At 43.5% G+C, this 22,265-nt stretch overlaps 1 protein-coding gene across 1 annotated transcript; it reads right to left on the reverse strand.

The window, feature by feature from the left end:
- Positions 1 to 1,741: 1,741 nt before the first annotated feature.
- On the reverse strand, positions 1,742 to 21,991 carry NAPB (NSF attachment protein beta). Its single transcript, XM_033142828.1, has 11 exons — positions 21,835 to 21,991; positions 14,022 to 14,101; positions 12,663 to 12,779; positions 11,030 to 11,076; positions 10,820 to 10,897; positions 10,351 to 10,406; positions 9,227 to 9,311; positions 7,930 to 8,034; positions 5,738 to 5,806; positions 4,380 to 4,430; positions 1,742 to 2,019 (listed from the first exon to the last, which is right to left on the reverse strand). Exons 1-11 carry the CDS (start codon positions 21,939 to 21,941, stop codon positions 1,915 to 1,917), a joined length of 900 nt encoding a protein of 299 aa, XP_032998719.1. The 5' UTR covers positions 21,942 to 21,991; the 3' UTR covers positions 1,742 to 1,914.
- Positions 21,992 to 22,265: the final 274 nt, after the last annotated feature.

Genomic DNA, 22,265 nt, shown 5'->3' on the forward strand with positions numbered 1-22,265 from the left:
AAGCTAGGTTCAGATTTGGGCAGAATGAGACAAGTAGAGTAGAGTGCATCCCTCTGCACTGCAGGTGATAGGGGAGTGCCGTTTATTTTATTTTATTAAAACCTTAAGCCCATTCAGTCATGCCATTCCCTTTATTCTGCTGCACCTGTAGAGCAGTTCTGGAAAAGCCCACTGGCTATTCTGCTACGGAAAGGCCGACAGCATTTTTCAACCTTGATTTATTTTGATTTGTTTTTTGGTAGTTCTACATGCTACAAAGTACACACCCAGACACACACATATGCACGCGGCATATAAAAAAAACCCACAGGCTTTCCACCAGCACGACTGAAAACACACCGAAACTCACAATTTCACACACACGCACACATGCACACACCCCTGAAAGAGCAGTCTGAAATACAGCTCGCCTATGACTACCGGTGTGTCATAAACAGTATATACACTCTCATGGATCAAAGGTGTAGAACAGGCATAGGCAAACTCGGCCCTCCAGATGTTTTTGGACTACAACACCCATCATCCCTGACCACTGGTCCTGTTAGCTAGGGGTGATGGGAGTTGTAGTCCCAAAAAGATATGGAGGGCCGAGTTTACCCATGCCTGGTGTATAAGCTCCCAGTTTGGAAAAGAAAAGAAAGGAAAATGTCACCACAGAGTGGGAGGAGGGGGGAGAATCTGCTTGTTAGTCACTTTAAAATATGGTAGTATTCACCCCCCTTTTGAAGTGACTCATGGTGTTTACGTTTCTGGACCCCACATACTCACAATCACCCTGACTGAAACTTTCACAGGGCACCTCCAACACACGTAGGTTTGTGTGAAAGCCAGTGATATCACCATATCACTGCGTATGTTCAGATCTTTTCAGACTACTGATGTCGGTGGAGGGCACTGCATCAGCGCTGCTGATCATAATTGGTCAAGCAGGAGGAAGCAAGGAAAAAGCAAGGCAAACGCTTCGGGGATTGCACCACCGTCAGTAGTCACAAATCATGTAACTAACATTTAGAAGAAACCCTTCTGATTTGTTCATGTCGTCCAGATAGACAAGACGTTCCCCTGTAAGTCGTGTAATCATTTCGGCTAAGGTCAAATTTGCATTTCAGATGGTTAATACGCTTGTTTTTTGTTTTGTTTTGTTTTGTTTTGAGCCAGAGGAGGCTTAATATAGATACACTTTGAAAGCTGGATCCCTGCATGCACTTACAAAGCAGTAAACCCCACTGAAGCCAATGGGACTTGACTCAACAGGAATAGGATTGCACTAGGCAGGGATCGCATATTTTGTCATCTCAACGTTTGTGACCCGGCCACATTTCCTAAGCAGGGATGGAAATCACACTTGACACAATTTGATGTAATATGTATCAATTAATGCAAGAGAAATCTCTGAAGGGCCCAAATAAATTTTAGCTGATGAGCTCATCTGTCCAAAAATAACCATACTCTTGGAGGGAGACTCACAGGAAGTGTGCCTAAATTTCAAGTTGGCTGGCATTTCATGTCAACAGACTGGATTTATAAAGCTAAGACCACAATGAATAAGTCGAGAGAGGAAGTCCAATTGAACACAGGCCTGGGGGCTTCCTTCTAAGTGCCATGCACTGTAAGGCAGCAATCCTACGGACAGTGATGCGGGGGAATGCTGATCTCAGTGGGTCTTACTTGCAAGTAAATATGCATAGATCAGGTCGCATGTCTTGCATTTAGAAGTAAAACGAAAACATGAGGGCTTGAAAATATATATATAGTTCATGTCCATAGTTACACCGAACGAGCCACAACAGGGTACTAAACAAGACACCAGTCAGTTAAGCTAGAAGCATTGATCCAAGTATCCGATAATGGTCCTTGGCCACAACACAGTATACTTCAGCAGACATGTCACGTGCCACAAATTGTACTGACAATTCACTTGAGGTCCCCGTCAGTGTCTTCCTGAAAGGACTTCTTAATGCGAAGTAACATGGTTGTCAGCCACTGATCCAAGCGAGATATTGAATCAAACTCCTTAACCTAATTGGAAGAGGGTAACATAACCGGTTAGCAAGGCGAGTACAGTCGTACCTTGGATCCCGAACGCCTTGCAGGTCGAACGTTTTGGCTCCCGAACGCCGCAAACCCAGAAATAAGTGTGCCGGTTTGCGAACGTTCCTTGGAATCCAAACGTCCGACGCGGCTTCCGATTGGCTGCAGGAGCTTCCTGCGGCCAATCGGAAGCTGCACCTTGGTTACCGAACGTTTTGGAAGCCGAACCGACTTCCAGAACGGATTCCATTCGATTTCCGAGGTACCACTGTACAAAGACAAAGCACACATATTGTTTTCAATTATTTTCAGAATATGACCCCAAAGAAAAAGATAAGGGTTCTGGGTTGTACCCCGTGAATCCATCCTGTGGGGCAGCGGCAGGGAGGGGGCACAAAAACTTCCATCTGTGCGACGGGACTTCCTTTCCCCTCATGCCCCCCACAAACCAGATTTGGGGGACCAGATTTGAGGGGTGTGCATTTCCTTGGGCCACTGAGATGACTTCGTTGCATACAAATCAATGTTACTTTGGCCTTTCGCTCACTAACAAATCATAAATAGAAACGAGAAACTGACCCTTTTCAACTATAAAACAGCTGCACAGTGTAAGTGGCCTTCCTCTGCCCATTTTTGGAGAGTCTAAAAAATGGGGAAAGAGGAAGCACAGCGAGTCATGCCTCCCTGTGAGACAGGAAGCAAAAATGTGACAGGCTTCCTTGCAGCCTTGCATTTAAGCGAGGAATTCCATGCAGGCAAGTGAATGGGCTTCCATGCTTTAAAAGACACATAGATTGGTGCAGATTACAAATCAGTCATGACTCAGCTCAAGTCCCACTGATTCATTCAACTACCGGTAATTCTATACAACAGGCACGTCCAACTTCAAGTAGGCTGTGATCTACTATCCAGTATTAAAAACTGGCAGTGATCTACCACACTCTCCCATTGTCATTCTTCAACTTACCGTATTTTTCGCTCCATAAGACGCACTTTTTTCCTCCTAAAAAGTATAGGGAAATATCTGTGCATCTTATGGAGCGAATGCTGGTCCCTGGAGCTGAATTGGCCAGGGGCCAAAAGAGGATCATGCTTTTTATTTTACAAAGACAAAAGGGGGTGTTGAAAGGACCCCGCTCAGCAGCTGATCAGCAAGAGATTGGGAGAGAGATAAGAGTCCCGGATCCCTTTCAGCCCCGCCCTCTTGCCCCGCCCTGCATTGTTGAATGTGCTGCAGAGGGAGGTTGTTTGTTTCCCCAGCGACATGTGACTGGCTGATTAGATTATCTGTCTGGAAACTGTAGAAAAGGCTCCCTTTCCTTTAGAAGCTGCAGAAATGTGAGTTGAACCCCATAAAAATGGGGCTTTTCCTCTTTGCTTTTCTCCCTTTGCAAAAAAGCTGCAAAACTTTTAGCTGATCCTCAAAAAAAACAAGGTTTTTCCCTTTGCAAAAAAGCTGCAAAACTTTTAGCTGATCCTCAAAAAAACCAGGGCTTTTCCCTTTGCAAAAAAAGCTGCAAAACCTTTAGCTGATCCTCAAAAAACAGGGCTTTTCCCTTTGCAAAAAAAGCTGCAAAACTTTAGCTGATCCTCAAAAAAACAGAGCTTTTAGAGGAAGAAAACCAGGAAAAAAAATTTTCTTGTTTCCTCCTCTAAAAACGAGGTGTGCCCTATGGTCCGGTGCGCCCTATGGAGCGAAAAATACGGTAAGCATATTATATTTGGCTGAGCTTAAGATAAAAATAATAACAAATTATAGTCGCTTCCATAAAACCTGAAAAGTTCGTTATGAATCAATATATTTTTTAAAAATACATGTTTTGTATACAGTGGTACCTCGGGTTAATAACTTAATTCGTTCTGGAGGTCCGTTCTTAACCTGAAACTGTTCTTAACCTGAAGCACCACTTTAGCTAATGGGGCCTCCTGCTGCCGCTGCGCCTCCAGAGCATGATTTCTGTTCTTATCCTGAAGCAAAGTTCTTAACCTGAAGCGTTATTTCTGGGTTAGCGGAGTCTGTAAACTACCCGAAGGAGTCTCAAAGTAGCTAACATTATCCTCTCCCTTCCTCCCCTACAACAAACACTCTGTGAGGTGAGTGGGGCTGAGAGACTTCAAAGAAGTGTGACTAGCCCAAGGTCACCCAGCAGCTGCATGTGGAGGAGCAGGGAAGCAAACCCGGTTCACCAGATTACGAGTCTACCACTCTTAACAACTACACCACACTACACCAACTCTGTGTCTCTGTTGCTTCGAATGCGCTGTGGTTACAATACGGCTGGCTATTTTTCTTTAAGTCGGCCCTATGAAACCTGCCCGGTGTCCAAGTAAAACAGAAGTCTACTTACCGCTTCAGTGTAAGCTTCACAGTTTTGTTCCTCGTGAGCTTCCAGTAATTTCTAGCAGGATGACATGAACAGATTAAACCGCAGAAGTGACAATGTTACCGCATCTCTCAAGGAAGACGGACTTTATAAGTAATCCTGTTTGCATTCTGTAAAACTGAGAGAGGCCTTTCGCAACTTGAAGAGGCGTTTTAAAAACTACCAGGTAATGTATCCCTTCAATTTAGCAATAACCTGTTATATACAAAGCTGTTTATGCCAGGACTATGCTGGATTTGAAAGGCTGGATGGGCTGCCTGCATCAAATATAAGCACTCATCATCACAGCCATTGTGACTTCACAGTCAGGCACAGTTATAGGCATGTGGGGAGTTGAAGTGTCAGAAAATATTTCCATGGCGCTGTGGTCCCCATCCCTAGGAACTAGAATCTATCTATGTCAAGGGAAGAAAGCTGTCTTGTTCTGCATCGGAACCTTAGGTGATCTAGCTCAGTACCAACTAGAGATGTAAAGGCCTTGGAGAAACCCCAGAAAATTTGAAGGAGGAAAAATCCAGGTGCGTCCCCCCCCTCAATTTTCCAGAAATAAATAGGGAAGAAATGGAAATATGGGGGGGGGGGGAATTGTGTCCTTCCTGGTTTTTTGTTTTTTTAAATTTTTACTTATGATTTTCAATTTTATCCATTTCAATAATTTTACAATCATTTTAACATTTCGATGCTCGACTTCCTTCCCCCCTCTTTCTGCAGTTCCTTAAATTTATTTTTAATATTTTCTGCATATTCCAAATTAACTTAAATATTTATTCATCTACCTTAAATGTACACTCTTATCAAGCTGCAGGTTATTACAAGAATCCTGCCAATTTATCTGTTTACAGTTTGTTTGTAAATATTCAATAAACCATTTCCATTCTTTTATATATATATAAAAGTTTGTTAGCTTGGTTTCTTATTTTTCCAGTAACTTTCGCCATTTCTGCATATTCCGTAAGTTTTTGTATCCATTCTTCTTTCGTCGGGACTTCTTCTTTCCATTTGGGGGCAAATAACATTCTTGCCGCTGTAGTCGCATACATGAATAAATTTCTATGCAGTTTGGGTAGCACCCCCTCCCACCCTGATTATCACTTATTAACAACAACCGGTACAGCACATCTTCAATTCCCACCAAAGGAGATTATATGCATATGGCAATTGCTAGTCTTTCTCTCTGTCTGTAGGCTTGGTATCTCCTTTATCTCCTTTATTCACACGCCGGGAATATGGCAATCTCCATGTGACAATTAGAATGCTACAAGAGGAAATCCAGCAACGCTTTTCTATTTTTAACCCGTTCAAACACATGCAGTTTCACCTACTTTCAATAGTTTACACTCCCTTGAATCTGAGAAGGCCGGAAACATTTCTTCATACTTCTCCAGAGCAAGCTGAAAGAGAGCAGCAAATTTGATTTGATTTTTGTTAAATATTTTTATCCATTTTCCATAAATCAAAAACAAAAAAACATTACAACATACTTACATTGACAATATTGATAAATCACATGTTACAACACCAATATAATTTTTTATACTACCGTATTTTTCGCTCCATAAGACGCACTTTTTTCCTCCTAAGAATTAAGGGGAAATATCTGTGCGTCTTATGGAGCGAATGGTGGTCCCTGGAGCCGAATTGCCCAGGGGCCAAAAGCAGATAGTGCCTTTTATTTTACAAAGGGAAAAAGGGGTGTTGAAAGGACCTGCTCAGCAGCTGATCAGCAAGAGATCGGGAGAGAGATAAGAGTCCCAGCTCCCTTTCAGCCCCGCCCTCCATTGTTGAATGTGCTGCAGAGGGAGGTTGTTTGTTTCCCCAGCCACATGTGACTGGCTGATTAGATTATCTGTCTGGAAACTGTAGAAATGGCTCCCTTTCCTTCAGAAGCTGCAGAAAGTGAGTTAAACCCCATAAAAAGGGGGCTTTTCCTCTTTGCTTTTCCCCCTTTGCAAAAGGAGCTTTGCTTTTCTCCCTTTGCAAAAAAAGCTGCAAAACCTTTAGCTGATCCTCAAAAAACCCAGGCCTTTCCCCTTTGCAAAAAAAGCTGCAAAACTTTTAGCTGATCCTCAAAAAAGGGGGCTTTTAGAGGAGGAAAACCAGGAAAAAATTTTTTTCTTGTTTCCTCCTCTAAAAGCAAGGTGCGCCCTATGGTCCGGTGCGCCCTATGGAGCGAAAAATACGGTATAATCTTTCCTCACTTGTTTACTTGACTTCATCAAATCCCTCTTTGTTGAATTTCATTTTAATACATCTTTAGCAGTTTTCCAAATTCATTATTAAACTTTAAAAATCCTGAAAATAATTAACCTCCTTTTTATCATCCTCTATTTTTACTACCATAATTTTCATTTTTACTATTTTCATGAGAGCAGCAAATTTTAAGCTTCCTATTTCATCGAGCCAGGCAGATTCCCTGCATATCATCTAGTTTAGCCCTTAAAACTACCAGAAACTATTTCTTGGGAAAGGATGCAAGGGTTGAATAAATTAAAATTACTTAGCACATTTGGAGAAACGCATTTAGAATCTGAAAGGGTATGGTGAGAGGCACTTGTGTTTGCTATTTATAAACAGGACAGTCCTGTGTTACAAACTTACTTCTGTTTTATCTCGAACCTGAAACTACAGCTCCATACTTCAAACAGACAGGACTGGCTTTAGACATATGTGATTGCCATCAAAGGTTTAAGGCAAGAAAACACAAGGCAATTGTGATGACTCTTCTTGCCTCATAGACTCACATTACCATAAGCAAGCACAGAAAGGGACATTCAAATAGGGCTTGTACAGTGATCACTTGTCACTGCAGAAAGAACAGCAGTATGAGCAGATGGTATTGATCAGGAGCCAGCAAACTTATTCAGCAGGGGGCCGGTCCACGGTCCCTCAGACCTTGTGGGGGACCAGACTATATTTTGAAAAATAAATAAAAATGAACGAATTTCTATGCCCCACAAATAACCCAGAGATGCATTTTAAATAAAGCACACATTCTATTCATGTAAAAACACCAGGCAGGCCCAACAAATAACCCAGAGATGCATTTTAAATAAAGCACACATTCTATTCATGTAAAAACACCAGGCAGGCCCAACAAATAACCCAGAGATGCATTTTAAATAAAGCACACATTCTATTCATGTAAAAACACCAGGCAGGCCCAACAAATAACCCAGAGATGCATTTTAAGTTAAATGACACATTCTACTCATGTAAAAACACACTGATTCCTGGAACGTCCGCAGGCCGGATTTAGAAGGCGATTGGGCCTCATCCGGCCCCCGGGCCTTAGTTTGCCTACCCATGGTATTGATGGTTAACATGAGTCAACTGATTTCAAGAGATATTTTCGACATCTATGCTATATACTGTTTTTGTGTTGTTTTTTTATGAGAAAGCATCCAATTTCATTGTATTTGTACAATGACAATAAAGAAATCTTATCTTCTTCTGTACATTCTTTGTACAAACGAGGGTGCATCTTGGCCTATACAACTAAGTGAGTTGCACTAACCTTAGCATTCAACTCATCAACTATAAAGTGACACAAGGCAGCTTTAAAGAAGTAATCTTTTGCACTGTGCTTGAGTAATGGATTGTCCATAGTGCTTGTTCCAACCTAAAGAGAGCAAACAGACATTTAGCCCAATTGTGAGCAGTAAAATAAAAAATGCAACGCTATTGTATCATCCAGTCCCTTGTGATTCCCTTTCATTGTATTTGAAATGCCAGCATTAGTTTTAAAATATTATTTCAATTTCTCAACACATTTCACTCTGCCAGAAATAGAGAACTGTATTTTATACACCAAGAGTCATATTCTCAGTACAATACTGCGCAACAAAATAGCCCCATATTGATCAGTAATGATGACCCAGTGTTGTTTGGGTACAGAGCTTGTCAGCAGAACATGAGACTCTTAATCTCTCTCTTTTTTTATAATAAATATTCCTTTATTAACAATATTATCAACATTTCCATAGTTTACAAATTTACAAGCTTTCCATACCATACCTTTCCATTCCATATACTAATAAATTGTTTAAAACCAAGAACAATAATGATTGAGACTCTTAATCTCAGGGCTGTGGGTTTCAGCCCCACATTGGGCAAAAGATTCCTGCATTGCACGGGGTTGGATTAGATGATCCTCGTGGTCCCTTCCAATTCTACGATTCTATGAAAGCACCTGGAAGTGATCCCATTGGGGAAAGTACGTGGGAACTCATAAATACTGAGGTGGCCTGGCACAGACTTTGTCACCCTTCTGGAACCAAACAAAGACATTTGGTCAGCACTAATGGTCCAACTTTGGGTCATATATTTTTGCTGTTCGTTCTTATTCGGGCGGGGTGGTTATTTGATGTGTTTTTTGAGGATCAACACTTACATTTGTTTCATTTTAAGGCCGATTAACCTTAACAGGCCAATTAGTTTAACGTCTATTACAGGAAAACTGGTTAAAAACAGAACCCCCGACTTTTGAGAAGATTTCCTGAATTAAAAAGTAGTCTTATACGCCAGAATATACAGTAAGTCCACCTCACTAACCCTTTCCACTTCTTTGAAAGTGCCAATAAGCATTTATACAGGGGCGATCCAGTTGACATTCTGTACATAAGACTTTCATAAAGCTTCTGACAATAAAGACCTCCGAGTAAGCTTAATAATCATGGAATAAGAGGAGAGGTCCTCCTAGGGATCAGTAACTGGTTAAAGAACGGGAAGCAGAGAGCAGGAATAAATGGACAATCCTTTGGATGCCAATGATTGATTCTCTCCCCTTATAACATTGAATTTAGTGAGCCCACCTGTTCAAAGAGTTCAACTGCCTTCTGATATTGCTCTAACTGAGCAGCATATCCAGCCACCTTCAGCAGACATTTGTTAGCAGAACTAGAAGCAAGAGGTAGAATTAACTGGATTACACAGGAGGATTTCTAAACAAATGCAAAATGGAGCAATGTACAACTGATGAAGGAACTTCAACTGCTTAGGAAATTATTTGACCCCATGCATACAGATGGAAGAACACTGGTGTTCAGTCATCATATATCTATATCAAGGGAAACCTGTGGCCCTCCAGATGTGGTTGGACTACAAATCCAATCATCCTTGACCAATGGTCTGGGGATGATGGGAGTTGTAGTCCAACTGCATCTGGAAGGACACAGAGTCCCCATCCCTGGCCGATTTCCAACTGTCATCACATCCAGGGCCGGCGCGTCCATTAAGGCGAACTAGGCAATTGCCTAGGGTGCCAAAATGGAGGAGGCGCTGACCAGGCTTGGGCGGGACGGGCTAGCAGCAGCTTCTCCGCTGTAGCGGAGAGGTGCTGCTTGCCCCCTACACCACCACCTGGCTCCCACTAAAGCAGGCTTTGGCGGGGGGCAGGACGGGTGAGCAGCAGATTCTCTGCTACAGAGGAGAAACTGCTGCTTGCCTCTCCACCACCCCCACCGCCCACTAAAGCAGGCTTTGGCAGGGGGCAGGGGACGCCAGAAGGTGGTCTGCCTAGGGCACAAGAAACCCTAGCACCGGTCCTGATTCACATCAATAGGAATCTGGCGTGTTGATACTGAAGTTGGCAGTTGGGCAGGCAGAATGCCAATCCACAAAAGCTATTTTAGGATTTGGATGTTTATGTTGCACCTTACAGCATGGGAAAGAGAGAATGCCATTTTATAGTGTCAAAAGAAAAGCCGAAACAGAAGTATATTCGTACTTTGGTTCTCGAACGGAATCCGTTCCGGAAGTCCGTTTGACTTCTGAAAACGTTCAAAAACCAAGGCACAGTTTCCGATTGTCTGCAGGAGCTTCCTGCACTCAGGAGCACTTGGTTCAGGAGCCAAAACATTTGAGTCACAAGGCTTTCGAGAACCAAGGTACGACTGTGATACACTGAACACTGAGTAGCTATTTTATGAAAACTTGCCTGTTGGATTCTTCCCCTTTGTAGTAATCTGCAGCCTGTTCATAATGGGCAATAGCCTAAAGAAAGCAAAACAGAAATAATTAAAACACATTTCTCTTACATCCTGCTGCTTTTAGGTTTGATGCTTCATGGAGGAGGTTGTGCAGGCTAACTTTTGCAACACGGAAGAAAACAAATTTCAAACTAGGAAAAGGGACAGAAAATAAAACAGCCAGTGTCATAGGCGGAGTGGCTGTGTTTCTAATGTGCTTTTATTGCCTTTGCTAAAAGGATTCCTCTTCATCTGAAAATATCTTCTTGTATACTTCCGCTGCCATCATTTCAGTAAGCTAAGTGCATTCTGTGTGGCTTGCTGGGCTATGTCTGTGCTCAGGGAAGTGTGCACAGGGTTGCAATCTAAATATTTTCAGACTACTCTGACAGTGTCTTAACATGTACACAAGGGACTCAGATAACTTAATGGGCTTACTTTTTCAATGTCCACGAGCTCAGATTCATAAATCTCCGCAATGGTAATGTGATGCTTGGCCGCAATAGTAAATCGGCCCTAGGAAGAGAAGAAGTTGACCTAATTATTCTCTCTTCAACGCCGACCACAAAGACAACTGAACCAAAGAGTTAACACCAATCTGCACAGTCACGAGCTGGGATCCCAACCCTAGCACCTAGGGTTTCTTACCATGTCTGTGTAAATATCGATGGCGGCATTTAAGCAGTTGATAGCCTCTGTACCGTATGCATTTTAGGGGGAAATAATGAATAAAATCAGCTCAGTCATTCAAGCATGGTTTATTTCACAAGTACAAGGAACTAGCTTGCTCAGATCATTAGATTCGGCATTCGGATTCTCAGTCATCCTTAAATTCAATAGCAACTCAACCCATCCACCATCTTAAATGTACGCATAAGATACTGATGCCCCTTGCCAGAAATCCCTTTTGAGGACAGGTGCTCTGACATACTTATCGAAGTCTCCCATCTTCAAGAGCTTCTCCGTATACTTCCACGGAGGAACTGGCTGACAAAGACACAGCCACCTCCGCTGAAGAGAACATGGACACATGCCGAGTTCAATATATGCGCCTCAGCACTCATGTGCAATGGAAGTTGCTCCATTATGGCCCCACCAATTTCAGTTTGCCCTCAGTCAGCCTCCACCTGCCTGCCTTCTTACAGCCAGTTGATGAAGCGACACGGACTGTCATTTTTCTCCTCCTTAGTCTCTCTTTTTCCCTTGTAGAATGCAGCAGGGAGGAGGAAGGGGACAAAACTAGACTTAGTTGGCTCAGCCTGTCACTGACTCTGGCGCCATCTACTGCTGTCCTCCCAGCCATCCTAGTCCTAACTTGTAATACTACTACTACTACTAATAATAATAATAATTTTTTACTTATACCCTGCCCATCTGGCCAGGCCTCCCCAGCCTCTCCAACAGAATATTAAAACACAATACAACATTCCTAGTCTGCAAGATTTGCGTCTTCAACTGAATTAAGGCATAGAATCAATTCAAACAGGCCCTTGTATATGTGACAGGGTTTTTTGTGTGTGTGTGTATGTGTGTGTACTATTGCAACAAGCCTAAGACTCCTCTCCCCATCACATATAAGACCTTTAATATAAGCCAGGATCCTATGCATGTAAATCACATGAGTATGGATATTCTTAGCTGGAATACACATGGTTGGGTGTTAATAAAACCTTTAAAATGGCATGAACAGTCAGGAAAAAACTGTCATTGATTAGCAAATGTTTAGGCATATTTTGTTTGGTGATAAACATTAAGATTTTTTTAAAAAAGATATCAAGATATTATTTTTCACTATTCTTTAAGGGGGGAAACAGTTTGGAAGGATTAATGTTTATTATGCATCCTAGCACAATATACGTACAGTAAACCCTATGCATGTCTACTCAGAAGCAAACCACACTAAGTTCAATGGGGCTTACTCCCAGGTAAATATGTATAGGACTGGAGCCTTACACCTTTTCCGGTATCCTTAAAAGTCAGCTATATGTCATTCAACAAACCCATTCATATCCTGCAATTATTACGGACCCCACTGCACATAAAACAATTGGGTGAATGGGACCTAACACTAATTTATTCCGAGTTTCCCATGGGACCTTGCAGGACTGCTCATGATGATACATTCTTCTCAGGAGAGTGCAGTTTCATTTGCTGTGTTGGCTTAGGAAAAATCTCAAAGCTACAAACCGTAGAGCTCTCTAAGTAATCGTCCTACCTAAATGCCTTGTTCAACATGGTAAATACCAACCTAGACAGCCATACTAGCGCATTTGCATCTTACCTTGGGGATCCGCCTTTTTGAAAGCATTGCCTGCGTCTACAAAACAGGTTGCTGAATCATGTTTACTCTGTAGTTGCATGTGGAGTTTGGCTGCCTGACAAAATGCGTTTCCTGCAGCTGGAAAAGAACAGTCCCCAAATCACATGATCTCCAGACAATGTTATAAGAAGCCATTTGAATGACAAAAAAGGACAATGATCTCTCCCACACACACCGCCCAGATATTTTCCTTGCAAATACAGAATTCAGGCTCACGCTGAAAGATAGCCTATTATTGCTCTAGCTTGGAAGAGTGCAGATGTTTCTGAAGGACAGCTTGCAATGATTGTTGTCATTTCTCTGTTCTGGATCTGTCTCTGAATTAATTACAAAAGCGCAAGATGTTCTTATGTTCTTCAGGGGTGGGAAACCTCTGGCCCTCCAGATGTGGCTGGACTGAAAGCTCCATCATCCTTCCTGACCGGGGCTGATGGGACTTAACAGTCCAACATCATCTAGAGCAGTGTTTCCCAAGTTTGGGTCTCCAGCTGTTTTTGGACTACAGTTCCCATCATCCCTGACCACTGGTCTTGCTAGCTGGGGATTATGGGAGTTGTAGTCCAAAAACAGCTGGAGTCCCAAGCTTGGGAACACTGATCTAGAGGGCCACAGATTGCCCACCCCTGTCTACTTTAAAAGGTTTAATTATCACAATAAATCCTTTGTAACAACGCAATTGTTCCAACTAAAAATATACTACGCATTCACAAAGATCGTGAGAAAGGCACAGAAGAAAGGGAAACCTTTGAAATTATGCTATATTTCAAGTATACAGCTCTAGGGTAAAAATGACGTCTGGAGGACCAATGTGGAGAAGGCATCTGTTTATAGATGGCTTGCAAAGGGCAATAAAGGAAAACAAGACACATTGATTGCTTAAATGAATTGTACTAGTGTGCAGCCAATCCCTCTACAAGTTTCTGTGAAATTAACTTATCCAGAAATAATGAGTTCTTAACCAATCAAGGGGTGAGCTGAAAGCAAGGGAAAGTAAGGGCTTCTGAATCACCTCCAATTCGTCTCGGGGAAAGGGAATGAATCATCAAAAAACAGCAGAGTCATTATCTAGCATACACAGAGATGAGTGGCTTTAAAAATTCAATGCAAGCAAACCATGACTTAGGCTATCAGCCAAAGGGGAATGGCTGCATCATACACTGTAAGTGCCTGCATGTGGAATTAAGGAGTGTTAATTCTGATCAAACAGCTGGAATAAATTACCCCATATATCTATGGGGCATCATAAAGTTATACAGGAGCTCTACAACTATACATTTGGCCTTCTGCTTCTGCAAACGAAGCAAACATTTTCATACATACCGTTCCAGTTTTTGGCTATCTTGAACATATTTGCAGCTCTGGTATACATTTCACATGCTTCTTCTACCTTTGAATGTCCTCTATTGGGGGGGGGGGGAACAGAAAGGGAAAAGGAATTGGAAGGAGGCAGATATTTCTAATGCTATGAAACAATCAGGTATACATTTAAAAAAAGACCAGAAATGTTCCTGTTAAGCATTTTGCCGGAAGAGATTAAAAAACCAGAGAGAGTACTATGTTTGTACGGTATAACAGCAGCAAGAATGCTAGTGGCCAGGAACTGGAAAAACCCAGTCGCACCAACCATAACGGACTGGCAAAATTTAATGATAGAATACCTGCAATTAGCAAAAACAACAATTAAAGTTAGGAATCAGATGACCCAAGAAGTAAGGAAAGAGTGGAGGATATTTAAAGAATACTTAAGGAATAGTGGTATAAGTGGAATCCTAATGGCAGATGCAGACTGAACCTTTAAAGCAATAAATAGAGACTTAAAGATAGAATATCGTGATTGGTAAATGAAATATATAACTGTACGCAATATAAGTATGGTAGTTTAAAAATGCAATGAGGATAATTGGAGGTGCAAGATATTGTTGGTAAATAAGAAAAGAAAAGGATAGCAATATGTATATGTTTATTTTGTGTATTTTGTGTGTTTGTGTTTGTGTAAATGTGTATTTGTATGTGTATTTTTTAAATAATAAATAAAGAGAGATTTTTTTAAAAAAAGTAAAATAGAAACATCATCACCCAAACCCACCCCCACCCATCCTCCCACCCCTGTCCACCTCTTTCCCCCTTTTTCTTCCCAATGTCTCAACAAATGAAACTGATTTGTAAAAATGATACATGTAAAAAAAAAATACGGGAGGGGGACATTGCACATACTTTTGTAAATCAAGAAATCTTTAATAAAAAATACTTCAAAAATAAATAAATACATAAATGGTTTGCATTACACAACTGTTGAGTCCTTGGTAGTTGTCTGCACAATGAATGCTCTACCTTGCACAATGAAAGCCTGAAGACAACAGAAATATATGGGCATTTTTACTAATGTGACCCAGACACCACCATCAGAGGAGGGGTCCAATGAAGAAGGGTCTTTCAATGGAGAATTGGGAAGATCGGATTCAGGGATCCTCCGAGGAAACAGTCTCCAAATGAATTAACCCCGCCGCCAAATAAAACTTTCAAAGGATAGTTCCGGAATCCAGATACACCTCTATCCTCTCCCCCGGAGGAGGCAGCTCTCAACCCCAGAGGACTTGTCCCTGAACTACCTGCAGCTTGGAAGAGTCCCTTTCCACTGCCGCTCCACCTCATCCATGGGCAACAAGAGACTTCTCAGTCCTACCAGAGCTTCAGACTTAAAAACAGTATATGGTCCCTTTCAGCGTAGGCAACTTTGCTCTGAGGAAGTGGAACTTGAAATACCCACACAGCTGCAGGAGTCCAGAAGCAACCCTCTAAGGACACTGATGCTTTGACCTTGTATTGAGCAACCACAGAGAGCTGTCCATGGTCCTGACCACATTTAGCCCTTGAAGCCTGGTCTCCCAGGGCCTATTCTGTCACTTTAACTGCTATTCCACCTTGACTCTATCGGTGTATCTTTTGCTGTGGACATACCCGTCTCTCTCTCTCTCTCTCTCTCTCTCTCTCTCTCTCTCTCTCTCTCTCTGTGAGTTAATGCCAAAAATGTCTTTTGATGAGTTATGGTTCCATTATACTATTATTTCACATTCCCTTGAGCAACAAAAAGTTCAGGTGTCAGGGACCATGCTGAGGGAGACTCCACTGAGGAGGAATGGTGGGAGCCGCCCCCTCCCCCTGACTCTGAATCTTCCCAGAAGGAGAGTATAGATTTAGAACAGTGGTTTGCAGAGGTGCATAGCCCAGAAGGCAGAAGCTGGGAAATACTGGATGGGGAACAGCTAGCAGAAGAAACACTGGAAGAGAGTGAGTTAACAGATTCATAGTTTCTGGACAACATTATCTCTCTCCCCCCCCCCCATCCCCAAGGACACAGAGAGCTCAGAGAGTGTTAGAACAGAAAGCGCAGAGGGTACAAGCTCAGATTACAAGACGTAGGAGTGACGTAAATTAATAGGAATGGAGGGGGGTGAGCCTTAATTGGGAGCACCGCTATTCTAAGGAGACGCTTTCTTTTGTCTCTCACTGTGTTTATTAAAGAAACTAACTGGTAAGACTTTCCTTTCATTTGATCTGCTTATTTACTGCCATGGGGGAGGAAGTCGATTCCCCAAAGCCTGACAGAAGGATTGTCTTGAAGTTTCCTTTGGAGGAAAGAGCACAGGAGTTGGGCTGGGTTGGGTTCTGCCCTTTATTCTCACAGACTGAGAAGGTGCCACATGAGTGCCCAAGCAACCACAAGAGGGTGTTACTAACCCCAGTGGATCATTTATCCTGTCCTTCAACTCAGCTTTCTTCAAAGCAGCTGGCAGCCCACAAAATCTTCATCCTTAACCCTTAGCGCTTCCAGCTCAGCGTGACATGAATTCCATATCCAACTACCCATGTGTGCAGTTGTCCCTTCCAACAACCAAACAGCACCCAGGCTTAAGAGTTGGCGTGGCTCAACTTCTAAGGGCTCGTCCCCACTTCCGCTTGTCCCACTGCTTTCCCCTGGGAAGACCTGCTCTTTACTACAGGATCGCAGCAAACGTCAATCAGATTTTCCATGGATTGGCGTTTGCTCTGATTCAGCACTAAAATGCGGGTTTTCCTGGGTAAAGTGCTGGGGCAAGTGGAAAGCCTCTCGGACACATGCCTCAAGGCATGAGACCAGCAGAAGTGGGGACAAGCCCTGAAAAAGGAGGTACAGTATATTCTGGCGTATAAGACTACTTTTTAATCCAGGAAAATCATCTCAAAAGTTGGGGGTCATCTTATACGCCGGGTGGAAAATCTGTGGTCGAGTATATCTCAAACTCTATATTTTAACTGGAAAAGTTGGGGGTCGTCTTATACGCCGGTATATACGGTACATGTAGAAAAGGCATCTAAGCTTGACGATCAAAAGTTGCAAACACATCTTAAAAACAACCTATGGCACTGGAACAGTAAGTACGTCATTTTCTAGCAAACATGTGCTTTAGTAGCTGATTTAAAATTTGGTGTTTCTACAGTAGTAGATTAAGTCCTAGTCTGCCATCTTTCACGGCAATCCAATATAACAAAGCGCTAGAAGACAAAAGCATCTTGGGAAATATGCAGAAATGGGTTAACTGTAATTAGAAAACTATATCAAAATTGTACCAATGAAGAGTTATAGGGAAACTGTTGAAGAAACAGGTAGTCATGGTATTCCCTTATGTCAATACTTTCACATGTACAACATATAATTAGTAACTTGCTCATTAGTAACTCTCCGTAGCTCACTGAGCAACTGTACAAATTTCGGGGCAATGATTTCTAGCAAGCCAGCTGTAAAAATCCTGAGCCAAGTATATAAAATCGCAGCCCATGGATTACTGTGGATTACTGTGATTAAAAACCTTATGCAAATTATGGCACAAGAAATGTGAGTTTGGGTGTGGAAAGGCATCCTACAGTATGCACAAAAATTTATTAGAAATGGCTATTTAAATGGTACTGGACTCCGCATAAGATGAGTCAAATGTAGAAGATAAATGTTGCAGATGCAGTTTGAATAGATTGAATATTCTTCATGCATTCCGGACTTGCCCTAAATAAATCAGGCTTTCTATAATAAATTATTTTTATAGGAGAAAATTAGATCTTGAATTACCAGTGGACCCTTTAGTTACCCTAGTAGGATATGTAAAGGATATGATACTTCCAGACAATACAGAAATGTAATATATTTACTAACTGTGGTCCATACAACCATTAGTTATGGCTAGAACAAATTAATATTGTATATGGCCTACATGGTTGAACTTGTTAGTAGCAAAATGCTATGTTTAAAATAAAAGAGGTAGGAAAACAATATAATCAATTTATGCAAAAACTGAAACAAAATTAAAATTTAAAAAATCCTTCCAGTAGCACCTTAGAGACCAGCTAAGTTTGTTCTTGGTATGAGCTTTCGTGTGCATGCACACTTCTTCAGATACCTAAAAAATGAGTCATTGTATTCCAGAGGTAGCCAACTCTGTAAATCAGGCATCCCCAAACTCGGCCCTCCAGATGTTTTGGGACTACAATTCCCATCATCCCTGACCACTGGTCCTGTTAGCTAGGGATGATGGGAGTTGTAGTCCCAAAACATCTGGAGGGACGAGTTTGGGTGTGCCTGCTGTAAATTAACCAGTAATAAGAGTCTACAGATAAATAAAGACCTGCTTCTGTTAGTTAGGATCTGCACTGTCAGCCAGCCCCCAAGTCTACCTCCACCCTCTAGAGAGAAGAGTTTGGAGCCTAAATTATGTCACCATCTGCCAGAAGCCCAAAAAAGATGGTTATAACCACATCCACATATCCTCAATGTGTTGGGGAAGGCTCAAAACGGAGCAGCAGAGCATCTGCTTTGCATGCAGAGGACTCTAGCTTCAAACCCCAATATTTCTAGGTATGGTTGGGAAAATTCCCCAGTCTGAAACTTTAGAGAGCTGCTGTGTGTGACAATACTGAGCTGGATGAGTGTTGGTCTGACTTGGTATAAGGTAGTTTTGTATGTTCTTATGTTCCGATATAGTAACTCTGAGTAGACTTTTTAAAAGCAGAAATGAAATAAAAGGGTGAGTTTCTACAACTATCTTTCTTACACCTCTTTTTTAAAAATAGGCAATAAAACATTTATCTTCCTAAATATAAACAGAAAGGAAAAAAGTTAAACCAGTTCTGTAGTTATCTATTGGCAAAAATCCGGTTACACTTGACAGCTCGTCTGCTGAAGAAATATTGGAAGAGAATTATTATGATGGACTGATATCAATAAGTCTTATGAACACAGTGTTCCCTTGAAATAATGTCATCATAAATGCTCGTAACAGCAAAATGTAACATAAAAACAGCCATGGCTTCCTAGTAGGGCAGTGGGAACCTCTGACCCACAACATGCAAGATTAAAAGGAAAGAAAGATCACCAATTGTTTTTAGAACCCAAGGTGAACTGTAAGGCCCCAAACTGATTTGACAAGACCAGAGCACATATTTTCTCTGTAAAATTCACCTCCTTTCCTAGACAGTAGGCATTCGTAAATGCAGTTGCTTTAACAAACCTGGCACAAACTGAGGATCTAATCTCTTTAAGAACAAAATCAGATATACATTTGAATTAAGGGATTAGTGGAATCAGATACATGATTGCTAATTAACCAATAATCTGAGAAGAACTTCTTCAAGGTTTGCTTGATGTAATGTAGAAATCAGGTGATACAAGGTGCATCACCAAACATCCCAGTAAGAAGAAGAGGTTACAGAACAGCTAAATGATTTTCAGCACTGTGCCCTAGTAAAAACCTCAGAAGCAACAGACGAAGTAGCAAACATCAGACTCTTGCATTGCAGGTGGTTGGACTAGAACAGTGTTTCCCAATTTGGGGGGGGGGCAGGATATTTCAAGGGGGCCACGGGTGAAAAATGCGTAAATGGGGGGGCACAGCATGGGGCTGGGGGCCACAGAGGAAAGTGATTTAATTTAATTGTTTTAAATCCTGATTAGCTGGCTATCCGCTTGGCCAATTCCAAGCAGGTATGGGGACGCGGGTGGCGCTGTGGTCTAAACCACAGAGCCTAGGGCTTGGTGATCGGAAGGTGGGCAGTTTGAATCCCCGCGACGGGGTGAGCTCCCGTTGCTCGGTCCCTGCTCCTGCCAACCTAGCAGTTCAAAAGCACATCAAAGTGCAAGTAGATAAATAGGTACCGCTCCAGCAGGAAGCTAAACGGCGTTTCTGTGAGCTGCTCTGGTTCACCAGAAGCGGCTTAGTCATGCTGGCCACATGACCCGGAAGCTGTATGCCAGCTCCCTCGGCCAGTAAAGTGAGATGAGTGCCACAACCCCAGAGTCGGACACGACTGGACCTAATGGTCAGGGGTCCCTTTACCTTTATGGGGGCGGCCCACCAGGGCTTAGCGCTCCTTTTTGCCATGTGCACTTTCTTGGAGAAGTCCAGGTTTATTTCCGTCAGGAGAGGGTGATCGGCTCCTGTTTTAACCAGCAGAGCCTGAGCGCCAGAACTCCCAGGTCAGGTAAGGGCACTAATGGGGTGGCAATGGGTAGGGCTGGGTGAGCCGGAGGTGCTTGTTGCTGCTGCCAGTGCTGGGCCCAGTGGTAACCTGGGCCTGACTCTGCAAGGCGCAGGGTGCAATCCACCCCAGCGCCTGGGGCATCAGTGCGTTTGGATGTTGCCGAGGGGCGCAGGGCCAATCAGCACCATTGGCAAGGCTTTGCAATGCACTGGGTGAAATCCACGCGGGGTCATCTGGTTAGGGGGCAGGCTTTTGTTAGGGGGGAGCAGAACCTCAGATCCTGTATACCTGAAGGAGCATCTCCACCCCCATCATTCAGCCCGGACACTGAGATCCAGTGCCGAGGGCCTTCTGGCGGTTCCCTCACTGCGAGAAGCAAAGCTACAGGGAACCAGGCAGAGGGCCTTCTCGGTAGTGGCGCCCGCCCTGTGGAACGCCCTCCCATCACAGGTGAAGGAGATAAACAACTACCTGACATTCAGAAAATACCTGAAGGCAGCCCTGTTCAGGGAAGTTTTTAATGTGTGATATTTTTGTATCTGATTTTTGTTGGAAGCCGCCCAGAGTGGCTGGGGAAATCCAGCCAGATGGGTGGGGTACAAATAATAAATATTATTATTATTATTATTAGTATTAGTATTGATTTTTAATTATTGGGGGAGCAGCTGCCTCCCTTGGCTACGCCCATGGGGGGGCACAGGAAGGAAACAAGGTCAGAAGGGGGCCACAGTTGGAAAATGGTTGGGAAACACTAGATTAGATCACACACACACACACACACACACACCCCCTGGTCCCTTCCAACTCTACAATGCTATGATTCCATTGAGCGGATGATGATTCGTTAAATTTGTATACCACCCTTCCCTCGTAGATCCCAGGGTGGATTTTGTGGGGTATTGCAGTTTATTTCCTCCCTAATGTACCCACACCTGCCAACTGAGAAGAGGACATCATCCCATGCGTGGATTCATATTGAAACACGGAGGGTGATGATGCCGCCATAACTCTGCTAAGTCATTAAGGCAGCCCAAAACTACCTTAAATCCTGCTGAATTAAACAGGAATTGCTCCCAGCTAAGCATGGGGTGCTCTCCTGCAATCAGTCCTTGCCTTATGGACATTGCCATGTCCCAGCCTCTGCCATTCCATGGCCTTTGGAGTGCCAGGATGATGCCCACAAAAAAGTATTATTCATTATGATGATGATGATGATTGATTGATTACTACTACTCCTCATCTCTGTCTCTGTAGAGACAGGCAGGTGGGCAGAAATAGATCCTGGCGACGTAGGCGAAGCCAGATCAAAAGATCCATCCCTGCCCACTTCGCGCAAGCCGAGGGAGAAAAGCGGGATCTGATCGACGATCACTCGGTCGCAAACGGGAGGGAGATCCGCTGCCCCTCGGCTCTCCTCTAGAGTCGACCCATCCTGTCTAGATCCTCTAGATCCATCGCGCCCGCTCCCCCCCCCCCAGCAGCAGCAGCAGCAGACGCGGATCAACCCACCTCCCGCACCCAGCGGGGCCTAAACCTCGCGGCGGGTCCCCGGCCGTGAGGGAGGATCCTTTCCTTCCAGGCCCCGAGGGGCGATCCCCTCCGCCCGATCCCCTCCGCCCGCTCTCACCCGAAGAGGCCCCTGAGGAAGGAGTGCGAGGACTTCACCCTCTTCTCGGCCTCGGCCAGGAGATGCGCGGCCTCCCGCTCCTTGCTGCCCGCGGTGGCGGCGTCCATCGCGGTTCCCTTGCCTTCTGCGTGTGGCGCGGCGGAGGCTGAGGCGGCGGCGGCGGAGGAGGAGGAGGAGAAGGGCGGCCGGCGACCAGGCCCCTCCGGATCCAGCTCCGCCTCCTGCGCCTGCGGCGGCTACTTCAAACCATAGCTGTCAAGTTTCGGATTTGAAAATAAGGGATCAGCGCCCTCACCTGTCTACGGTTCTCAGGGACAGTCCACGCCGTGGTAATCCCCCCCCCCCGGGCTACAAATTAATTTACACCAGGCTACACACCATCATCTTTCCCCACATTCATATGTGGGATCTGACTGGACTAACACATGACT

The sequence above is a fragment of the Lacerta agilis genome, chromosome 3, assembly GCF_009819535.1.
Source record: "Lacerta agilis isolate rLacAgi1 chromosome 3, rLacAgi1.pri, whole genome shotgun sequence".
In the NCBI taxonomy this organism is placed as follows: Eukaryota; Metazoa; Chordata; class Lepidosauria; order Squamata; family Lacertidae; genus Lacerta; species Lacerta agilis.

Bases quoted from the DNA above. Each gene is read 5' to 3' on its own strand.
- NAPB (XM_033142828.1), bottom strand. From the start codon at position 21,941: ATGGACGCCGCCACCGCGGGCAGCAAGGAGCGGGAGGCCGCGCATCTC. The intron at 10,407-10,819 runs GTAAGCCCATTA...TGCTTTCTTTAG, and splicing joins AGCTCGTGGACATTGAAAAA to GCTATTGCCCATTATGAACA. The intron at 5,807-7,929 runs GTTAGTGCAACT...GCTCTCTTTCAG, and splicing joins TTGATGAGTTGAATGCTAAG to CTTGCTCTGGAGAAGTATGA.